This window comes from Cydia pomonella, chromosome 22, assembly GCF_033807575.1.
Source record: "Cydia pomonella isolate Wapato2018A chromosome 22, ilCydPomo1, whole genome shotgun sequence".
Classification (NCBI taxonomy): Eukaryota; Metazoa; Arthropoda; class Insecta; order Lepidoptera; family Tortricidae; genus Cydia; species Cydia pomonella.
The window spans coordinates 1913096-1937839 of NC_084724.1; the positions used below are offsets into that span (position 1 = coordinate 1913096).

Here is a 24744-nt window from a genome sequence, read left to right on the forward strand (position 1 = left end):
TTTTTTGATGGCTGACTGACGTGAAAAATTTTGTGTACTACACGAGATCAAAGTTATTTACATCTCGTCCGCTTATGAGTCCCTTACTACGCTCAAGATTCTAAATTAGATTCACTCGCTACGCTCGTGAATCTATTATAGCATCTTTCGCTTGCACGGGACTCAAAACAAGCACTCGAAGAAATATCAAACTTTGCTCTCTTGTTGTACAAATAACTATTGTTCCAACCGAGTGTTACACGACACACACACACTCTTTTTTCAAATATACATGACCTTTGTACCATGTTTTAGCAAATAAAATTTTTATTCTGATTTCCTCTTCTGCAAAAATGGTGAAATGACTGAAAATTTCTGATATTTAATCGAAACGGGAAATGGCTAAGTATATAAAATACCATAATATCGTACTGACCCTGAGAGCCTTTTCGTCGTTGGTGGTGACGTTGACCCAGCCCTTGATGGAGGTCACGAGGGTCACGTTGTCGATGTGGCAGTACCCGTCCTGCCAACAATTAGAATAGAATAGAATAGAATAGAATAGAATAGAAGAAATTTATTCAGAAAACGCTTAAGTTTAGGTAATACATGAGACGACAGGATCAATTTATTATTAAGCGTCACTGAAAAGGTCTCCACTCAGCTTAATGTCAAGATACCACCTAAGGGTCTCGACGCTGGTCTTCCGTGGAAACCTTTCCGAGAGAGCGCAGCTACACGCTAAAGTACAAAATTTTATATATTTAAGTACAGAAATTTCAAGTAAATGTCATAAGGCTATAATTATTATTCAATTAAAAAAATACAATAACAAATAAATTATTTAAATTATCGGTACCTAATATTAATATTATTATAATTAATTAATATAAGTTACACACTCGTATGCAGTACAGTCGCCATCAGACATATGGAAGCAGCCAAGGCGCTCACAAATATCGGAACACGCCTCTATTGTCAAGGCGTTTTCAGATATTTTTGACCACCTCTGCAGCTCCAATATATCTGATAGCGACTGTACAAGGAGTGAACCATGGAAGAACAAGTCAATTCTTAAAGTGTCTATGTGAATTCGAGGTCATCACAGCTTGGCTAAAAAAGTATACATAAAGGCATCACCAGCTGATGGGCAAGGGGGCAGTTCATGTGGCCAGTGGCCAAGGGGAGGGGGAGGGGCATACACGTAAAGTGGGGGTGAATATTTTTTTTTACTTCAACCCTACAGTGTGGGATATCGTTGGAAAGGTCTTTTAAAACTAATAAGGTTCTTCAACAAACATTTCTTGATAAAGTGAATATATTCGGAGATAATTGCTCCAAAAGAAAAAAAAATGTGTCCCCCCCCCTCTAACTTTTGAACCATAGGTCCAAAAAATATGAAAAAAATCTTGGAAGTAGAGCTTAAGAAAGACATTAAATGAAAACTATAGCGGATATGATCAGTTTAGCTGTTTTTGAGTTATCGCAAAAAGTTTCCCCTTCATAGAAAAAGACGTACACCCACAGTTCATCCCTTGGTTAACAATCTACCATACTTTAAGCTCCAGTTTAACTCATTGTGACAGAAGAGTAACTACGGAACCCTACTCTGAGCATGGCCCGACATGCTCTTGGCCGGTTTTTTTATATACAGTGTGTCCCTAGCCGTTGGACAAAGCCGAAATGTACATATGCATTAGGGTATTTAGAACCAGTGTACAAAGTATCATAACAGCCGGTGTAGCGGTTTCGAAGAAATTAACAAATTACCATTTTTTACTTTGGAGCAGCCTGTATGTGTTAGTAGCTCCTAAGGTAATATCCTCAAAGAATAGTATGGCACCTTCTTCGACCTTTTTGATTAACTTTTTTTATTATCTTTTTTTATTAATGTCATCATTATCAAATATTTCGAGCAAATTGTCAAAAACACTGCCAAAGATTAACACAGTGTGTTTCTTTTTGTTGTCGATTATTGCAAATAACTTTTGTTCGAAAAAAATATTTTTTATCTTTCGTTCTAATTAAAAAATATATTAACGTCAGAGCATTCCTGAGAAGTCACTTTCAGGGTTTGTCCAATGGCTAAGGTCACCCTGTATATCGAAATTTAGTTCTTCAGCAATAGCAGCTGCTAAAACTTCTAAACGCTCTACTAAAACCCTCATGACTATAAATAAATATTATACGACATTATTACACAAATTGACTAAGTCCCACAGTAAGCTCAATAAGGCTTGTGTTGAAGGTACCTAGACAACGATATATATAATATATAAATATTTATAAATACTTAAATACATAGAAAACACCCATGACTCAGGAACAAATATCCATGCTCGTCACACGAATAAATGCCCTTACCAGGATTTGAACCCGGGACCATCAGCTTCGTAGGCAGGGTCACTACCCACTAGGCCAAACCGGTCGTCAAACTATACCCATTAATGAACGTACCTGTCCCAGGTAGCCGCCATAGTCCTCCTCGGTAGGCAAGCCGTGCTTCATGATCCACTGGTAGGCGCGGTAGTCCTCGCCGCCGTCGCACCCGTTGTTACCGAAACTGTGCAATAAACATAACGCAGGATCTTTTATTATTCAATTCAATTAAATTCAATTATTTATTTAATTCGAATCCACAGTAGATCCATAAGGCACTGGTCCCACCGCCGGCTACAAACTATAAGCGAGTGAAACTATAAACTACAAACTAGTGGGCGAGCGGCGAGAAGCGAGTATAGTTTTACTAGTTTAGACGCTGAGCTATAAGCGAGTGTTTGCGTGCGACGGGCGATTACTCGCTCCACTAGCTCAGCCGGGTGGCCCAGCATAAAGGTAAAAAACTTAAGTACCGCTGAGCTATAGTTAGGGAGGTGGCGAGCATTTCGGTATATGATTTGCACACGTTTCACATCGAGGTAGATTGCAGTTTACGTCAGTACGAATCGATTTGGTCCAGTCAATAATGGTCCTACGTCGCTGCGTTTTCGCGTTACAGCCGATTAAAGTTGTTAAAAAAAAAAGGGGTATCAAATTATTTGCACACGTCTGCCTCTGGGGTTCATGGTCACAAATATCTTGGAAACGAAGAAAATCGAGGAGGCAGACATTCAGGGCTCTGCATTATCATGGGACGGAGTTGTAAAAGTGTTTGAAAAAAAAACTCTACTAAGTCATTTGCACACGGTTCTCATTGCCCCCATTCGATTCATTACGACTCCGTGGATACGAAAAAACATTTGGCAGACACTTTGCTCACTGATATTTAACTTTATAACGGTTTGAAATGGACGTAATCAAGGGGAAGCGGGTATTTTGAAAATCGTTCGTATAGATTCTATTAATTATTTTCAATAATGTTCAGTAGATGCAAAATTTTGTATTTGCAGCTTGGCGCGAGTGTCGAGTTGAAAAAAAAAAAAAAAAAAAAAAAAAAAAATTCAAATGGTCTGCCTTTGGAATATCAGGGGTCTGAACGTCTGCCTCATCGATTTTTTTCGTTTTCATGATAAATTGAAACATCAGTCCAAGAGGCAGACATGTGCGCATAATATAGCACATCTTTTTTTTTTTACATTTTTGAAGCGCTGTCAATAGACAACGCAGCGGCATCACGCTGGCAGACTAGTTTTCCGTGGTCCTTTTCATTGTTTTTAATCGAACAATTCAAATCTGCCAAGTGTGCATTTCATATACAGTTTTTTAAATAATAAAAATAACTTAAAAAATTGAAAACTTCAAAAGTCAGAGCCCTGGATGTCTGCCTCTTCGATTTTTTGTGTTTACAGGATGACTGTGATCATCAGCCCCAGAGGCAGACATGTGTAAATAATATCGCCCACCTTTTTTTTTTAACATATTTGAAACGCTGTAAATTGACAACGCAGCGCCACCGTGGTGGCAGACGAGGTCCTTTATGTTTCTCAAGGTATCATTATTGCTATTAATAACGTCTGCCATGTGTGCTGATGATATCGAAATTTTGCTCGCTACCTCCCTAACTACTAGTTTTATAGTCGATAGCTTTTATCGCGGCGGTCAACTAGAAAACAGTGGTCCCACCGCCAACTATCAGCGAGCTCGGCTATCAACTAGTAAAATTATGTACTAGAAACAGTTGACAATCAGCGGGCGGCTAGTAAACATTGTATGGAATTATCGCTTACTCGCCGGGCGGTGGGAGAGTGTCTTCGCCGGCGGTGTGAACAAGCCAGCTATGAACTATAAATATATATCTCTCTCTTTTATTTACACGAAAGCGATTATCTTTTGTTCGTTTCTTGAGCTAGAAAATAGCCGATAGTTCATAGCTTACTCGCTCGCGGTGGGACCAGTGCCTAATTGTTAGTATTTACAACAAATCTTAAAATTAATTAAGGTTAGTGACATACAAAATAATAACCTACAACCAACCTACATACATACATATAATACTTAGAATAAGTCATAATCATAAATACTTAGATAAATAAATAGTTCATAAGATAAGATCGGGTACACAAAAACCGTAAGTGAGTGCAACATTCGCCGATAAACGTTATGTTTGGCGAAATATTATGTAAATATATATTGTACCAACTTTTTTTGGATAAATAAACTTAAAAAAAAAATGTCAAAAAAAAAAAAAAACAATAATAATTCAAATAATAATTATTCAATATTTGTTTTGTGTTTAAGTCACACTTAGACTAAAATGCAATTAGACAGATTAGATTACAGATATTTCGACGACCTGTCTGGCCTAGTGGGTAGTAATTCTGCCTATGAAGCCGATGGTCCCGGGTTCAAATCTTAGCATTTTTTTTGTGTGATGAGCATGGATATTTGTTCCCGATTCATGGGTGTTTCTATCTTAAGTATTTATATACTATTGTTCAGTTACGCGTTAATAATATACTTTCTGTATTCACTGTGGCAACACCATGTCACAGTTGACATTCAAATATTCAAAAAATAAACTGTTGCCCTGTCATACAGTACCCCTAATGTAAATATTTACGACAGCGAAACGTGACGTACGCGTTTGCGTTAAGTGTCATTTTGTATGAGATTTTTGACTTTCCAAAACGTCCCGCTTGGCGCGCTGTTCAAAAACCCATACAAAATGAGACTTAACGCAAACGCGTACGTCACGTTTCGCTATCGACTAAATTTACACTAGGGGTACAGTTGACAGAGCCAGTGTGTCACGAACCTACCACTAGATCACACCGTTCCGCTATTCTCGTTATTATTTTCGCGTTGACCCAAAGCACTACTACCAGTAACATTATTAGCACATATTTAGTATCAGTGTTGTGTAGCCGAAGGACGCCGTGCACATCCGTGAAGTGGAAAATCCGAGGTCTAAGTTGGATGACTCAAGGTAACGGTTCTAAGCTTACTTCTAGCTTGCGACAAGGACAGCTGGAATCGCCACCAGCGGTCTTCAGCGGCGACCGACGATTTCACCCCACAACTCCCGGACTGGAAGGTAACTTCGCCCTACACTGTTTTTTTACACTCAAGCTCAATTCGGTAATTTAATTTTATCGCAACACAACTTTCTTGCTCAACCGACCCCTAAATTTCATTCCCTATCGCCCCTTTTTTTCGACATACAGTCCACTCTTTCGCTAGTGAACAACTATATATATCGTTGTCTAAGTACACCCAACAAACTTATACTTTAATAGAAAAGCGGCCAAGTGCGAGTCGGACTCGCCCATGAAGGGTTCCGTACCATTTATGACGTATTAAAAAAAACTACTTACTAGATCTGGTTCAAACCAATTTTCGGTGGAAGTTTGCATGGTAATGTATATCATATATTTATTTTAGATTTTTCATCTGTTAATTTAGAAGTTACAGGGGGGGGGACACACATTTTTTCACTTTGGAAGTGTCTCTCGCGCAAACGAATAGTTTAGAAAAAAATGATATTAGAAACCTAAATATCATTTTTGAAGACCTATCCCTAGATACCCCACACGTATGGGTTTGATGAAAAAAAAAATATTTTTTAATTTTTATGACGTATTAAAAAAAAACTACTTACTAGATCTCGTTCGAACCAATTTTCGGTGGAAGTTTGCATGGCAATGTATATCATATATTTTTTTTAGATTTTTCATTCTGTTATTTTAGAAGTTACGGGGGGGGACACACTTTTTACCACTTTGGAAGTGTCTCTCGCGCAAACTATTCAGTTTAGAAAAAAATGATATTAGAAACCTCAATATCATTTTTAAAGACCTATCCATAGATATCCCACACGTATGGGTTTGATGAAAAAAGATTTTTTGAATTTCAGTTCTAAGTATGGGGAACCCCCAAAATTTATTGTTTTTTTTCTATTTTTGTGTAAACATCATAATGCGGTTCATAGAATACATCTACTTACCAAGTTTGAACAGTATAGCTTTTATAGTTTCGGAAAAAAGTGGCTGTGACAGAATCGGACAGACAGACGGACATGACGAATCTATAAGGGTTCCGTTTTTTGCCATTTGGCTACGGAACCCTAAAAAGTGTGACTTTTTAAGCGATGTAATATATACTACTCATTAGTCATTAGAAACAAAATGGTAAATATAATAGTAGAACATTTTAAAAGTAAATTACTCAATGATATTTGCCAGTTCAACATTTTTCAAAGCAATTAAAAGGGTATAATTAAACTTAACCCTTGACGACCAGTTTGGCCTAGAGGGTAGTGACCCTGCCTACGAAGCCGATGGTCCCGGGTTCAAATCATGGTAAGGGCATTTATTCGTGTGATGAGCATGGATATTTGTTCCTGAGTCATGGGTGTTTTCTATGTATTTAAGTATTTATATATTATATATATCGTTGTCTAAGTACCCTCAACACAAGCCTTATCGAGCTTACTGTGGGACTTAGTCAATTTGTGTGATAATGTCCTATAATATTTATTTATTTATAATTATGTTACTTTACCTAATTTATTTTTTATTGGGATGTTTTGATATTTAGCGATTTTTAACCTTTTGTGTTTGCTTAATGTAAATTTTAGGTTACTATTATAAAACAAAGACAGATACATCTTATACCTTTAAACGAGCAATTCTTGTATATATATTTCTGTGATCTCGGAAACGGCTCTAACGATTTCGCTGAAATTTGGTATAAGGGGGTTTTTGGGGGTGTACAATCTATCTAGATTAGTCTTATGTTTGGGTAAACGCGTGTTTTCGAGTTTTCATGCGTTTTTCTTTCGACGCAGAATATGGTCGCTAATTTCGTGTTGCCGGCCACTGTCCGTCTGTTCCAGCGGGTTAAGACGTGGACTGCTAAACGAGTGTTACGAGTTCGAATCTCGCCCGGTGACTAACTTTTGTTTTTTTTTTATATGTTCAAGTTTATATATAATTTTTTTAATTTTTATTGTTTTAGACAAGTTTAATTTAGTAAAAAAATTTAGTTAAGATTATCACCTATAGACCACCATATTACAATAAATAGATATAACCGAGCAAAGCTCGGTCGCCCAGGTACTGAGATATTAAACAAAACAACCTCGTTTCCATACTTTTGGCCTTGGGTGTATAATGTAAGTATTAAATCAATGCTCACTGGCGCAATTGCATGACATGTATGTATGTAGTCTCATGAAGTGATATGTCAATTTTCTCCAATATGTTCACCTTAGCTTCATCGGAAACCGGGAAGTGGGTCAAATTTAATTTGCAATATTTGATTACAGACGGACACACAGACAACGGGACAGGTGAAACTAAATAAAAGCTTGTAAAATAAAACCGGAAAAGTGCGAGTCCGACTCGCCCACTGAGGGTTCCGTACTTTTTAGTATTTGCTGTTACAGCGGCGACAGAAAAACAACACATGTGAAAATTTCAACTGTCTAGCTATCACGGTTCATGAGATACAGCCTGGTGACAGACGGACGGACAGCGGAGTCTTAGTAACAGGGTCCCGTTTTACCCTTTGGGTCCGGAACCCTAAAAACGAAGTATAGGAGGAGATAAAAATATAAGCTTACCCCCAGGAGCAGTCGACGAGCGCCTGCTGGCTGAGGCGCACGAGGTGGTTCCCGTTCTTCAGGAACAGCGCGCCCTCCACCGCGCCCGCCGTGCCGAACGACCAGCACGACCCGCACACCGACTGGTCTGGTGGAACAAATTACTGTAAGGCCCGTTCAAGTCCTAACTTATAGTCTGTATCTTTAGGTATTTAAAAAAAGGTAAACAAACAATTTGTACATTTTCGGGTAGTTTTAATATTTATTGGTTAACCAACCAAATACAAAACCGCCTGGATCTGTCACTAAACGACCTGACTTTAAACCTACATTATTTCATCATGTAATGTTTTCATCTACCCTCAACTGGCTTAAGGAGCCATTTGAGGTTAGATTTTGTTTACCTTTTTTTAAATACCTAAAGATACAGACTATAGGAAGAAAGTAACCATCCCATCAAAAACATTTTCATGTAAAATGTAGCCAAGACGAGACCATAAGGCTCGCACTGTCAAAAAGTTATCAGATCTCTTGTAGAGCCAAGCTTCTAACTCTACAAGCCCTAACTTCACAAACTCTACACCTTATAATCAACATATATGGCTTGGCCGTTTCGATATCGTCAGATGGGCGTAAGGTGAAAAATTTATTCACTATTCATCATTTTTTAGGGTTCCGTAGCAAAATGACAAAAAACGGAACCCTTATAGATTCGTCATGTCCGTCTGTCTGTCCGACTCTGTCACAGCCACTTTTTTCCGAAACTATAAGAGCTATACTGTTCAAACTTAGTAAGTGGATGTATTCTATGAACCGCATTAAGATGTTCACACAAAAATAGAAAAAAAACAATAAATTTTGGGGGTTCCCCATACTTAGAACTGAAACTCAAAAAATCTTTTTTCAATAAACCCATACGTTTGGGGTATCTACGGATAGGTCTTCAAAAATGATATTGAGGTTTCTAATATCATTTTTTTCTAAACTGAATAGTTTGCGCGAGAGACACTTCCAAAGTGGTAAAATGTGTGTCCAAAGTGGTAAAATGTTGAACAAGATCTAGTAAGTAGATTTTTTTTTAATACGTCTTAAATGGTACGGAACCCTTCATGCGCGAGTCCGACTCGCACTTGGCCGCTTTTTATCATACAATATTTCTTGTAGTAACGAAATGGCCAAGCCACATATTTTGATAGGAGTAGAGTTTGTGAGCTTAGGGCTTGTATATTTATTTATTTATTTAAACCTTTGGGAAACAAACAGGCAAAAACAACACATATAGTTAATCAGATTACACATTCATAAGCCAAACAGTTTCCACTAATGAATAATAACAATTATGTTGCTCAGAAATTAACATTAATATTAAAACATGCAAAACTCAAATAACACTAACTGTTGAAAACAATATTAACAAATTGGCAAGTATGCTGAAATATACTAACTAATCAATATTATTATTAGCTGTACATTTTATTGCAGAAACAAACTGCTGTAATGATAAATGGAATATATCAATATCAGAAAATTTTTCATTATAAGTTCTACACGCTCTATAGTTAGAAGCTTGGCTCTACATTTTACATAAAAATGTTTTTGATGAGATTTCATTTATTTTTGTCAGTCGCTTATCACAATCTTCCATCCTCTAAGTTGAAGGGTTGGGGGTGATTTGCTATTTAAAATCCTGAAATATTCCCCATATAAACTACAACCCCGTTTTCTCCCCTGACGTCCTTATTCACCCCCTTTTCACCCTTACGGAGTGATTTTGGGATTGAAAATTATTATATATCCTTCCCCATAAGAAAAACTATCTACATGCCAAATTTCAACAAAATTGGTTCAGCTGATTCCCCATACAAAATTCCACCCCCCTTTTCACCCCAAAAAATATCTTAGCGCACTTAGCTTATTAGTACTATCAAAAAATCTTAAGTTTGTTGTTTGTGTACTTATACTATCCTACATACCAAATTTCAGCTTCCTAGGACATCAGGAAGTACCCTAAAGGTTTTGATGATCATCAGTGAGTGAGTGAGTCAGTGACGAAATCGGGGTTTTTAGATATGAATAAAATCTAAAGTATGAGAGCTATGCATTTTTTATGCTTAATAAGTCTACGTAATTAAAACCCAAGTTTTGAGGGTCCAAAAAATCGACGAAGCGCTTCGAGAAAGGGTAAGTAATGCCCTTGCGCTTCGCTTTGCTCGTCTTGGCGGGGGCACTACCGTGTCCCCAGATTAATGCATTGACAAAAAAAAGAAAAAAAAAAAGAATCGACTTGACAAATGAGTACGTCATCAATGATGACTAATCATTAAAATTTAAATGCCTTGATTAACAGTCCCAGTCCAAAATATAAACCAGCGCCACGGATTGCCGCGGCATTATGCTGAGTGGGGATCCTATTTTAGCGTCCAATGTTTTTCTCTGTACGCTCTTCTTTTTCCAAATGTAATGTGTTGTGGCGTTAAATAAATGTATTTTCTTTCTTTCTTTCTTCTTTCAAATATCGCTTTCCAAGAGAAAATATCTGAATTTACTGTTAATTTTCCCAGGAACCTACAATCAGACCCTGAAAAGTTGGTCACAAAAATTCCGACGGATTGAATTGAAGTCGGTGGAGCATAAAAGGTTACCTTTAACGGGAGTAACGGCACCGAAGAGTCTCCAGTCGTGTTCTGAAGGCAGCTTGTCGCTCTCCGCTTCGATGTCCTCCTGCCCGTATGGGAATGGCAGGCCTGAAATAAAAGTAAAGCATATTTTTTTTATATACTACGTCGCTGGCAAACCAGCATACGGCCCGCCTGATGGTAAGCAGTCTCCGTAACCTATGTACGCCTGCAACTCCAGAGGACATGCGCATTGCCGACCCTAACACTCCGCACCCTCGTTGAGCTCTGGTAACCCTCACCGGCAGGAACACAACACTATGAGTAGGGTCTAGTGTTATTTGGCTGCGGTTTTCTGTAAGGTGGAGGTACTTCCCCAGTTGGGCTCTGCTCTAGATCTGGAATGACATCCACTGGCTGTGCCCTACCACACAAAGCGATATGATATGACATTCACAATGCCCATACTTCTCTTTTGGACGTAGTTTAAGGACGTACCCGGATCCAAATCTTTCTTCAGACAATGTTTGTTCCAGTATAGAAAGTAACAATACCAAAATGTTATGGTACACTAAAATCATTAAATAAGCTTAGACCCTACCTAACTCAAAATGTTCACGAACGCTTGTCAGATGCTGTTTTATCTGAACTGGATTATGGAGACGTTGTATGGGCCTTGCATAAGAAAAAGACCAGAACGAGCGATTCATCGTGTGCAAAATGCATGCGTTTCTGTCATGACATCCCTCGCCGCTCACATATTAGCCCTTACCTTTAAGAGGGAATAATAGATTTTCGAATCTAACGAAATAACGGTAATTTTTCTATGAAATTCCATTTCGGGAGAAAACAGTTTCCACTAACTAAATCTTAACAAATCACTTTGATTTTATGTCAATCGCTTCAGCATAATAATTATATTCTAAGTTTATAGGTTTCGTTTAAAAAAAAAAAGTTTTGCAAATTTTGAAAAAAAGGAAAACCTATAAACCTAGTTTTTCATTGTTTCAATAACATACAAAAAAACATGGAGAATGGACAATATTTAGAAGTGGTTTATAGCGTTTTCTCTTTTGATCCCGTGGTATACTTCGTGGTTTTCTATTAAAGTCGGTAAACTGAATATGTCAAACAGACGAATATAATAGCTTGCGACATGATATTTACACTTAAACAATCTGGCATTTCACCCTATATCAAGCGTAAACTTGAATGGAAGCCAAACCGAAAGTTGAAAGGTATGCGTGAGCAACAATGTATGTCCCTTCCACTATTACGGCTTCAGACATTTAGAGGCAGTTTTCGCTATGCTGCGTCTAAATGCTGGAACAATTTGCCGCCACCAGTAGTTAACAGTAAGTCCCTGGCGGTTTACAAACTACGTTGCAAGAATTATTTACTGGACCTCCAAAAGAAAGTAATGTACACTTTTCGTTGACCTACTCTAGATATTTAAATTTAGTTAATTTAGCACTTTTTTATCAAATGCGCATTGTTCGGTTTTACCAAACAGAATTTGAAATAGAGGTGGATTGCCAAAGAAAACTTTATAGCCACAGTAAATTTACTGCCATCTTTCGACACAGTATTAAATCTTTTACAACGCCATTTGACTTTTATCCTTATTCTTACACTGATATGTGTTAAATATGTTAAATATCAGAAAGTGGCGCCATCTAATAGATCCAAGGCCAAAGTTATGGCAGCATCGCGGGTGTGTGAGTGCACGAAGCGGAGGTTCTAACAGAATATGGCGCCTCTTTTCCTAGTTGCTATACTAGAATATAAGTGTACCTGGGTTGGGTCCACTATATTTCCTCCCCCTCACGGCAGCCAGTTCATCGTCAGTCCTGTCAGCCAGATGGTTGACGAACATGGTGTAGCCGCGTCGGGCGCGGTTATGCGAGTGCACGAAGCGGAGGTTCTAACAGAATATGGCGCCTCTTTTCCTAGTTGCTATACTAGAATGTAAGTGTACCTGGGTTGGGTCCACTATATTTCCTCCCCCTCACGGCAGCCAGTTCATCGTCAGTCCTGTCAGCCAGATGGTTGACGAACATGGTGTAGCCGCGTCGGGCGCGGTTATGCGAGTGCACGAAGCGGAGGTTCTAACAGAATATGGCGCCTCTTTTCCTAGTTGCTATACTAGAATGTAAGTGTACCTGGGTTGGGTCCACTATATTTCCTCCCCCTCAAGGCAGCCAGTTCATCGTCAGTCCTGTCAGCCAGATGGTTGACGGCCATGGTGTAGCCGCGTCGGGTGCGGTTATGCGAGTGCACGAAGCGGAGGTTCTAACAGAATATGGCGCCTCTTTTCCTAGTTGCTATACTAGAATGTAAGTGTACCTGGGTTGGGTCCACTATATTTCCTTCCCCTCAAGGCAGCCAGTTCATCGTCAGTCCTGTCAGCCAGATGGTTGACGAACATGGTGTAGCTGCGTCGAGCGCGGTTATGCGAGTGCACGAAGCGGAGGTTCTAACAGAATATGGCGCCTCTTTTCCTAATTGCTATACTATAATATGTACCTGGGTTGGGTCCACTATATTTCCTCCCCCTCAAGGCAGCCAGTTCATCATCAGTCCTGTCCGCCAGATGGTTGACGGCCATGGTGTAGCCGCGTCGGGCGCGGTTGTGCGAGTGCACGAAGCGGAGGTTCTAACAGAATATGGCGCCTCTTTTCCTAATTGCTATACTATAATATGTACCTGGGTTGGGTCCACTATATTTCCTCCCCCTCAAGGCAGCCAGTTCATCATCAGTCCTGTCCGCCAGATGGTTGACGGCCATGGTGTAGCCGCGTCGGGCGCGGTTGTGCGAGTGGACGAAGCGGAGGTTCTGCCGGAAGATGTTCAAGCGTTTCTCGTGTTCCACGTCACCGTGGTATGTCTTGCCGTGCTTGTTCTTGAATCTAAGTTACAATTAGATTACAATTTAATTAATAAATTGAAATATTAATTTTATAAATTATCTTGAATTATATTGGCAATCATGTAAGGTTACTGCATTCTATTTTTTTATCAAGCAGATACGACTGCGAGCGATACTGAAAAGTAAGTAAGTAAATATTCTTTATTGCACCAACAATTATACATTTTACATACATGTAAAACTACAAATGAATTTTAAAGGAAAATAGCACCAGGTAACAACAGGCGGTCTTATCGCTAAAAAGCGATCTCTTCCAGACAAAAAAAAAAATAAAAAAAAAAAAGAATAATATATTTTAAATTTTTAAAATTTTATATTAAAAGGAAAAATGTACGCTTCCGGCAGGAATTGAACCAACGACCCCTGCAATCCCCCAACTCTGCTTCGCGTCGTCCGACAAAATCGAAACTCATACACAAATTGGCCTTTCCGGGCCTCTGCAATAATGTACCATACCTGTTGAACTCGTCGTGCACGTGCCCGTCGTGCACGGGGTGCACGAACTCCTTCATGGGGTTGAAGGTGGCCATGTGCCGGCTCCCAGGCCCGGGGAACGAAGTGCACTCCATACCTGATGAAACAAACAACTTTAAAGAATACCTTTATCAATGGTTCTAAGAGGAACACATACTTTTTGGGCACACACCAACCATTGTGTTTTTGAATGATCGATAGATTGTATTTGCTGCTCCTGCTTAGACCACCATATGGACCATTTGTTTTAATTTTTTTAGTCGGCAACTATCTAAAATTGTATGACATTTGTTGCAACACGTTTGTATGACATTTGTTGCAACACGTTTGTATGCCATTTTGGGGGTGGGGGGGGCAAATGTCGCCACGTGTCAAGGACGGAGAGGGGTAAATAACCCATAAAAATCATGTGAAGAAATGTTTGGGTGAACATAGATCTTACATTATGGGCTTTTAGGTGTTAAGTGTTGACAGGATAATATTTACCCGGGTCAATTTTAAAGACGTCAGGGTCAATGTCCTCAACATCGTAGTCCATATACTCGATGTAGTAGTGGTCGTAGTGCGAGCCCAGCAGGGAGTTGAAACCCTTCATCTCGTATCTGAAAAAAATTAAATTACCTATCTATAATAATTATGATATATATGATGATATATAGTGATGATGCGGTCTACGGTGGAGCACGCTTACCTATGAGATACCTATTTACTCTAGCCTTGAAGAGACCCAGATTGTACTCATGCGGAAACACAGACTCGGGCAGGGCATTCCACTCCTTGGCATCTTATTGAGACATACCAATTCTTGTCTGGACAATGTTCTAAATATTAAAGACCTATACATAATATGCAATAAACATTCTGGCTTAATATTATTAAGCCAGAATGTAAGGTTGAGAGGATACTCTACAAAACAAACCTCCATGTGCTAGCAACCCTAGGAAACACTTCTTGCCAAATCGTGTAGTAAATGTGTGGAACTCTCTACCAGAAACTGTTGTTAGTGCACCGTCGGTGAACTCTATCAAAAATAGACTAGATACACATTTTAGAAGTTTAAAAAGTGCACCAAGAGCTGCTAGTATACCAAATAAAAATAAAATAAAAATGAATATTATAGGGACATTCTTACACAAATTGACTAAGTCCCACGGTAAGCTCGAGAAGGCTTGTGTTGTGGGTACCCGGACAACGATATACATAATATACAAATACTTACATAGAAAACATCCATGACTCAGGAACAAATACCTGTGCTCATCACACAAATACATGCCCTTACCAGGATTTGAACCCGGAACCAGTCTTACGCCATCAGCTGTTTAATTATAACAACAACACAACAATGCATGGTACAAGCTTTTATCGCTGACTGTACTTTTCTTTCCACAAGCAACTAATACTCATCGAGACAATTCTAAAAACCCCAAACACAATTAGGTTGCGTTGTTTTATCACAGAGTTACTATGTCCACCTCTTGTCCCCATCATCAGATCAGCTCGATGGTACAGTCAGCGTCAAATACTTTGTAGCAACCAAAGTAGCCAAATAGTTCAGTACACCATATATTTAGTATGGTGTACCGAACTATTTGGCCACTTTGACTGCTACAATGTATTTGACGCTGACTGTACCATAATATTGCATTGTCACCCGACTTACATATGTATGCAAAATTTCAGCTTCATCGGAAACCAGGAAGTGGGTCAAATTTAATAATAAATAAATATTATAGGACATTATTACACAAATTGACTAAGTCCCACAGTAAGCTCAATAAGGCTTGTGTTGAGGGTACTTAGACAACGATATATATAATATATAAATATTTATAAATACTTAAATACATAGAAAACACCCATGACTCAGGAACAAATATCCATGCTCATCACACGTATATATGCCCTTACCAGGATTTGAACCCGGGACCATCGGCTTCGTAGGCAGGGTCACTACCGACTAGGCCAAACCGGTCGTCAAATTTAACTTGCAAGATTTGATTACAGACCAACACACAGACAACGGGACAGGTGAAACTAAATAAAAGCTTAATATTACCTGATTGGTATGGGCAGAGCGTCTCCTCTGAGGTCCTTCTTGTATTTGACCCACACGGTGTACTTGTTAATTTTGTCGCCCACAGTGGTCGTCATCCGCCATTTTGTGGTCTCGGTGTCACGCATGTTTTCAGTGCCTGTGACGCGAACAAATGAGCTCAAAAATCCACAGATTATAAATGGTGGAACTGTCAGGAACAAAACACAAGTTTCTAGTAAGTTTTTTACGGATTACATCAGCCTTGCATTAAAAAAAATAGGACATTATTACACAAATTGACTAAGTCCCACAGTAAGCTCAATAAGGCTTGTGTTGTGGGTACTTAGACAACGATATATATAATATATAAATATTTATAAATACTTAAATACATAGAAAACACCCATGACTCAGGAACAAATATTCGTGCTCATCACACAAATAAATGCCCTTACCAGGATTTGAACCCGGGACTATCCGTTTCATAGGCAGGGTCACTACCCACTAGGCCAGACAGGTCGTCAAATTGCATGTTCATAGAGAGTATTACTACTACGTTCTGCCGCCAGAGTGCAGAACTCGCACGTATCTTAAACCATAGTGAAACATACATACTGTGCTTTAATAGTGCATTACTATAGAGGCCGGGAAACGTAGGGTTGCAGGCCAGGTAGATATAGACAGCTGAGCGTAGCGAGGCCGGATAGAGATACGCGGCCGGCAACCCCGTTTCTCGCCGAGATTTGTATAGTACTTTTCTCAAACTTGCAATTAAAACAAAAAAATGTAGTCAATTTGTTTTGTGGCGACCTACTCGGCTCGCCACTCTACCAGCGGTGTACAACCTTACGCACGTAAGTCCGCGCGCCTGCGCGATGCGCCACCGCCGTTGCTTAGCAACGAATATGCACAACAGATCATCATACCAAGCTAACTGATGGTAGAAGCTAGTTGATGGTTGGATGCTAAGACGTTGTGTCACAATTTGACGTTAAAAAACAAAAGAAGGTTGCTTTACAGTCCTAGGTGTGTAAGGCAGTATGAAATTCCTTTACATATCATCTTCACTCATCGCACCTGATATGTAGTATTTCCGGACCTAATTTGACGTAAGTCATGTCATCATTTCATAGCAAGTTTGAGAAAAATATTATTTGTTGATGGTTGAATGCCAAGACGTTGTGTCAGGATTTGACGTTAAAAAACAAGAGAAGGTTCCTTTACAGTCCTGTGTGTAAGGCAGTATGAAATTCCTTTACATATCATCTTCACTCATCGCACCTGATACGTAGTATTTCCGGACCTAATTTGACGTAAGTCATCAAGAAAGGGGTAAATTTTTTAAATAAGAGCCAACCAATGTACTTGAAGTCCGTCATGTCGGGGAGGACGTTTTGTATATTGACCGTCTGTCCGTCCGTCCCGTTCACTTGCAGACACGTCTGCTTGTTCAGGACGGTCTCGGTGGTCACCGGCGCGATCTGAAAAAAATATGACGACAAATAACTTAAAAAAAAAACTTTTTCTACTCGTTTTGTAATTCAACTATAAAATTTCATTCGATGCCTACGCTGTAGTCAACTATAAAAAAAATTGACCAAACACGAGCCGCCGCGCTTTTTGTCTACTTATAGTTAAAACAATATTTTTGATGACTCCTAGAAAAAGTATTGTATACAATAGGGGTCATCCATTAATTACATCACACGTTTAGGGCGAGGGAGGGGGTTAAGAAAATGTGACATTTTGTGACAAGAGGGAGGGGGGAGTTACAAACTTTGTGACGTCACTTTAACTTCATCAGTAATCGTAAATTTATTTTAGTTTTTTTCATTCGCTGTACAGATAAATAACGAGTTTTTGGAAGGATAATCATTTTATACGTTTAATTTTCTTTCCTAAACGGTTTTTTATAATTACTAATGTTTCTTTTGTCAATTTTTTTTTAATAAAGTATTAATCGGAAATAATCCAGTTTGCAGATTTCGTTAAAAAAAATTGTCAAAAATGTGACGTCACACCACGGGGGGAGGGGGTTTGCCAATGTGACCAAGTGTGACAAGGAGGGGAGGAGGGGGTAAAAAACCTAGAAATTCGTGTGACGTAATTAATGGATGACCCCATAGTGATATAACCAAGCTTTTCAATCTCGTACCTCACTTAGACAACTCAGCAAGGTTCGTTGCCTAAACACGGTACTCGACTGAAAAGCTCTCTATTATATCACGATTGTATAAAATACTATTTTTAGGGTTGCTCTTTTATAACACCAAGTCTATCCCACCGTATGCCATAATCATCGTCGACAGAAACTATAAGATGTTTATTAGTCAAACTTGGAACATACATAAATAAATATTATAGGGCATTATTACACAAATTGACTAAGTCCCACTGTAAGCTCAATAAGGCTTGTGTTGTGGGTACTTAGGCAACGATATATATAATATATAAATACTTAAATACGACCAGACGACCAGTTTGGCCTAGTGGATAGTGACCCTGCCTACGAAGCCGATGGTTCCGGGTTCAAATCCTGGTAAGGGCATTTATTCGTCTGATGAGCATGGATATTTGTTCCTGAGTCATGGGTGTTTTCTATGTAAGTATTTATAAATATTTATATATTATATATATCGTTGTCTAAATGCCCTCAACACAAGCCTTATTGAGCTTACTGTGGGACTTAGTCAATTTGTGTAATAATGTTCTATAATATTTATTTATTTAAATACATAGAAAACACCCATGACTCAGGAACAAATATCCATGCTCATCACACAAATATATGCTCTTACCAGGATTTGAACCCGGAACCATCAGCTTCATAGGCAGGGTCACTACCCACTAGGCCAGACCGGTCGTCAAAACCGGACCGACCGGTACATATGGTTTGTTTTATGAAAATAGGTTTTTCTATGAGTTTTCTAAGACATGTTTTATCAAAATCGAATTATCCGTTTCGTTAAGTTCGGTTTACTTTATAATATAAGGGCTATTAAAAAAAGTAAAACCCTAAGAAATGTTAATTCCTTTCCAAAAACAGTATAATTTTAATTTCCAAAAGGACTCACTTTGATCATTGTGCCGTATTTCGGGTACACTGTTGAGGTCAACTGGTAGGTCTTGACCATCTGACCGTAGTAGTCGATGCGGGACTTGCCATTCTTGCTGTCAAACCTGTCAAACAGCTGTCAAGTTAGTCCGAGAACAAACAGTAGTAATATATCCTTTGCAACTTTCGCGTTTGAACGCATATTAAAACATATTTATAGCTAGCCAGGAGGTCTAATATAGTGATCGATTGAAAATTGGGTACTTGACACATGGTGAATATTATAACAAAATATTGCTAAATGGATAGAAAATGTGCCATCCATTATAAATAACCGGCCAAGAGCATGTCGGGCCACGCTCAGTGTAGGGTTCCGTAGTTACTCTTCCGTCACAATAAGCTAAACTGGAGCTTAAAGTATAGTAAATTGTTAACCAAGGGATGAAACGGTACCTTTCACCCGAGTTAAACAAATAGGCAAATTTGCATAATCAGTACCTAATTAAAGTAAGTCTTTTTACTATGAAGGGAAAACTTTTTGAGATAACTCAAAAACAGCTGGTCCCATAGTAAAAGTTGCTCAGTATGACCTATATATTAAGCCCGTAAATTATTGCAGGTGAATATATAAACACCCTCCATACAACTTTCATGACATTCGTTTTACATGTAAAGTCAACGCTGTCAAATAAGATAATGCGAAACTTGGTCACGGACTTATCATTTGTTTATATTATTTTGATCGCGGTCAATACACTTTAAACCGATAAGTTTATTGAAAAAGCGGTGGTGGCCGAGTGGATATGACATCCGACTTTCAATCCGAGGTCGCGGGTTCAAATCCTGGCTCGTACCAATCGGAACTTATGTACGAAATATCATTTGATATTTACCACTGGCTTTTCAGTGAAGGAAAACATCGTGAAACCTGCATACATTTGCGAAGAAGTTCAAAGATGTATGTGAAGTCCCCAATCCGCATTGGGCTAGCGTGGGGACTATAGCCCAAGCCCTCTCACGCATGCGAGGAGGTCTGTGCCCAGCAGTGGGACGTATATAGGATTAATTATTATTATAACAAGTTTCTTGAAAATAATAGACATATCGTTTTGCCAGGACTGTCTCATCACAAACATAGAGAGAATCATACTGTCTTTGTCTAACTCTAGTCCTAGCACCAAAAAGAAAGGGATAAGTATAGTTTTCCCGGTTCTTAGTGACTGAAAAGTTGTGTTTGCCAGACTATATCTAACACTTTCGGTAAAATAAATGAAACCTACAGAAGTAATTGTCAAAATTGTTTTTCAACTTAATCCGTCAATCTGGAAGAGATCCCTTGTAGAGATAAGTTCACCTCTGTACTTTCTAATGTATATCTGCAGATACCTACTTCGTAAAATAAAGTGTTAATTACTTAAATATAGTACAAGATTATAATAAGTTTTTAGCAAAAATAAACATTTTTGGTACAAGCTTTTATCTCTGACCATAAATAAGTAAGGAAATATTCTTTATTGCACCACATAAAACCAATTCAAACCAGAGTTACAATAGTATAAATAAAGGTAGCAACAGGCGGTCTTATCTACTACTGTACTGTACTTTTCTTTCCACTGGCAACTAATACTCATCGAGACAATTCTAAACACAATTAGTTTGCGTTGATTTATCACAGAGTTCCCCTGGCCACCTCCTGTCTTCATCATCAGATCGCTATATTATCCATTTCAATAGCTGTATTTGAATCAACCTTGAATAAATATTTCTTGTACAAAACAGTTCACATATCTTCGATATACTGCAATTTGACGCACGCGATACATGTTTTCAACCGAGCATTCAAGGAATCGACGGTGAGTTTACAAACTCTACAGCAATGAAATCTGGTCGCATTGTAAGAAAATCGCTACTAAACTGGGTGTTGAGGAATATATTATTCATCTTGCAACATTATACGTCAAATTTGCTATCTGTTTTTTCACCGGATATTCAACCCTTTAAAACGTCATTCCGTTATTTCCCATATATAGAATATCACTTGACAAAAATTTGACAGCAATGTTATAGTCGATCGATTTGAAGCTGGCCCGAAGCGGCTAATCTTTTGTATATTGTTAACTAAAACCGCACGTTCTACAACCTGCAAAAAAAGGGTCGTATAATTCTAATTGGCACCTGAGCGCGGGCTAGTCCAATGCTCAAAAAAGCGGCCAAGTGCGAGTCGGACTCGCCCATGAAGGGTTCCGTACCATTTATGACGTATTAAAAAAAACTACTTACTAGATCTGGTTCAAACCAATTTTCGTTGGAAGTTTGCATGGTAATGTATATCATATATTTTTTTTAGATTTTTCATTCTGTTATTTTAGAAGTTACGGAGGGACACACTTTTTACCACTTTGGAAGTGTCTCTCGCGCAAACTATTCAGTTTAAAAAAAAATGATATTAGAAACCTCAATATCATTTTTAAAGACCTATCCATAGATACCCCACACGTATGGGTTTGATGAAAAAAGATTTTTTGAGTTTCAGTTCTAAGTAGGGCTTCCAATCTCGGTATACCGAGATCTCGAAATACCGAGATCCCGCACGATTTTTCACTCCCGCTTACTGCGGGATTAGACATGCGGGATCCGCGGGATTTGCGGGATTGAAAAGTATAACGGGGACACATGCTTTTGCGAGCGCTGTCGCTCGGACACTGACGAGCGAGACGACGGCGGCCGGCGGCGCGGCGCGCGCAACGCACACGGACTACGCATGCGTGAAAACTAACAGCTAAGATGCGTTGCGCGTGGTCGCCCGCCTGGTTAATCGTTCGATTGTTTTTGTTAAGAGAACTTATCTTAATTGATTTCTTATTTAATGTTAGTTTGTTAACTTTTAACCTTTTTTTATCAACAAACGCGGGATCCCTTTATACCGGGATCCCGCACCAGAAAAAAATCTTGGTCCCGCCGATACCGAGATCCCGCAAGGGCATGCGGGATTGGAAGCCCTAGTTCTAAGTATGGGGAACCCCCAAAATTTATTGTTTTTTTTTTCTATTTTTGTGTAAACATCATAATGCGGTTCATAGAATACATCTACTTACCAAGTTTGAATAGTATAGCTTTTATAGTTTCGGAAAACAGTGGCTGTGACAGAATCGGACAGACAGACGGACATGACGAATCTATAAGGGTTCCGTTTTTTGCCATTTGGCTACGGAACCCTAAAAACCAGTGTAGGTGCGCTCTCCGATAACGCGCCTTTGTTCCGCATATCGAAGACACATTTTAGACTGGTTCGGTAGCGTTCGACTCGCCGGCAGTCAGTAACCGTATAGGGACCACACAAGAATAATAAATAATTTTTAATCTTATTTCAATTACCATAGGAGTTGTAATTAAGTTACCCGGCCCTTTTTTTGCAGGTAGTGGCACGCGCGGTTTATAAAACGTGTTTTTAATTTGGCTCATTGCGTATGTTCTGTCCCTCACGGGCGCACGCGTATAGCACACCTAGTTGATCCTACCATCTGTGTATATAAGGGTGATAGAGAGACACAAAGCGTTTCTCACCTTGGCTAGGCCGGCTGGTTCGGTAGTTAGAAAGAATATTCCAATCGCTTCGTTCTTTGGAAAATATTCAAAATGGCGGAAATTGGCAGAAAGAACTTAAGTATACTTATACCATTCGGGTCTATAACTTAAGTACCACTTAAGGCCACTGTGATCATAACCAGAGATCGGCGGGAGTGAGCTGTTTTCAGTTTTTGCATAAAATGGACATACATTGTCATTTAATGGTAATTTCCCCATATTTAATAGATAATTATAAACTAATTAAATTATTTTATTCGGCTGCCTTCACGTCACGTCGCAATTAAAACCTACGGAACGTGATTAATCTACTTTACACAGCTTTCTGCTTAAGTAAGAAAAAGTTTCATCTAGTAATAAAGTAAGCTTCCTTAGATAATAATATAATTATTATTGTATATCCATTTCACTCCACTCACAGCAGTGGATGTAGAAGGAACTTTTTCTATATACAAATAAAGGTCAAATAAAACTCAAGGCGAAACAAATTAAAAATTGAAAATATAGAAAAAACTTATAGTTATTTATTACAATAGCACGAAAAATTAAATGTACAATAAATAAAAAAGCTTAGCACTCGTTTTGTAATGAATTTTAATTTTAGTTTAATCATTTCAGTCTTGTCTTCTTTTAATATTTATATATGGATACTCCATATAAATAAAAATAAATAAATAATAAATAAATATTATAGGACATTATTACACAAATTGACTAAGTCCCACAGTAAGCTCAATAAGGCTTGTGTTGAGGGTACTTAGACAACGATATACATAATATATAAATATTTATAAATACTTAAATACATAGAAAACACCCATGACTCAGGAACAAATATCCATGCTCATCACACAAATACATGCCCTTACCAGGATTTGAACCCGGGACCATCAGCTTCGTAGGCAGGGTCACTACCCACTAGGCCAAACTGGTCGTCAAAATATATTATCTATATCCATATTAACATCACAAGCATTTTTACCCAAGCTGAAGCGGAGACTTCGTTTCTCTCGGCCAAAAATAGCTTACGATATAGGAGTAGGTACAATGTATTTATGATTTTCCTCTTAATAAACAATTATTTTTAATAGTAATTTACCTTATTATTGTAGGTATAGCAAATAAATAATTGAAGTTCTTGCTCCTTTTAACCGTAGCTAGCACGTGCCTTCGCTTGCTGAGAAGTCGTTAAACTAAATATTATTGAAAAAGATTTGGACCTACGATTTATGACCACCACACATGTATACAATGTTAAATAAGGTTACTGACCCATGTTTTATAAATCCAAAAATAAAATGAGTATTTTAAGAAAAAGAAAAGTTTATTCCATCATTTATTGTTTAATCGTCAGACTATTAGTAGCTTTGGCGCAGAAAATATTGATTACCATTTTTGTAAAAATGATCTATTATTTAAAAAGTGAGCTGTATTAGGCACTTCTCCAAACACGGGTCAAGCAACTATATAGCCGGCTATAAAAATGTGTTTTTAAAATTAACGCTATAGAAATAACTTATTTTCAATAATCCAGTTTTGTTTATAAGCAAATTCTGTTAGAATTCTAGACAAATAGGTAATTAAAAGTAATAACCAATCTGGTCGTATTTGCCGTGTTATCAGTGACCTATGAACTTTAGATAAAGTTCACGTCAACACTCATCTCGACTCTTTGTTTGAGGGCGAGTTTAGTTAAACTGACTGATAAAGTAATACTTAGGTTCCAGGGTTTAGTAGTGTACGATCGTGAGGCTGCGTTTCTCCAGAGATGTGTGAGGATGCGTTGCGAGGGCTGTGTTTGATAAGAACCAATAGAATCACTCGAGGAACACAAAACTCATAATCATTAATCGTACATATTCTTCCTCGCGTTGTCCAGGCATTTTGCCACGGCTCATGGGAGCCTGGGGTCCGCTTAGCAATTAATCCCAAGAAAGTAAGCACTAGTTTTTACGAAAGTGACTGCCTTCTACCTTCCAACGCAAAGGGTAAACTAGGCCTTATTGGGATTAGTCCGGTTTCCTCACGATGTTTTCCTTCACCGAAAAGCGACTGGTAAATATCAAAAAAAGAATCGTACATAAGTTC

The 24744-nt window shown here is 38.5% G+C and overlaps 1 protein-coding gene across 1 annotated transcript in view; it reads right to left on the reverse strand.

Annotated features, from left to right (window-relative positions):
• Positions 1-24744, reverse strand: part of LOC133530338 (digestive cysteine proteinase 1) — a 42885-nt gene that overhangs the window by 5437 nt on the left and 12704 nt on the right. The window contains exons 4-13 of the mRNA XM_061868246.1: positions 19091-19196; positions 17374-17497; positions 16038-16173; positions 14465-14580; positions 13961-14075; positions 13282-13484; positions 10603-10704; positions 7982-8108; positions 2437-2542; positions 416-505 (exon numbers count right to left, since the gene is read on the reverse strand). Of these exons, the coding sequence (XP_061724230.1) occupies positions 416-505; positions 2437-2542; positions 7982-8108; positions 10603-10704; positions 13282-13484; positions 13961-14075; positions 14465-14580; positions 16038-16173; positions 17374-17497; positions 19091-19196 (1225 nt within the window). The remainder of the gene's footprint in view (positions 1-415; positions 506-2436; positions 2543-7981; positions 8109-10602; positions 10705-13281; positions 13485-13960; positions 14076-14464; positions 14581-16037; positions 16174-17373; positions 17498-19090; positions 19197-24744) is intronic.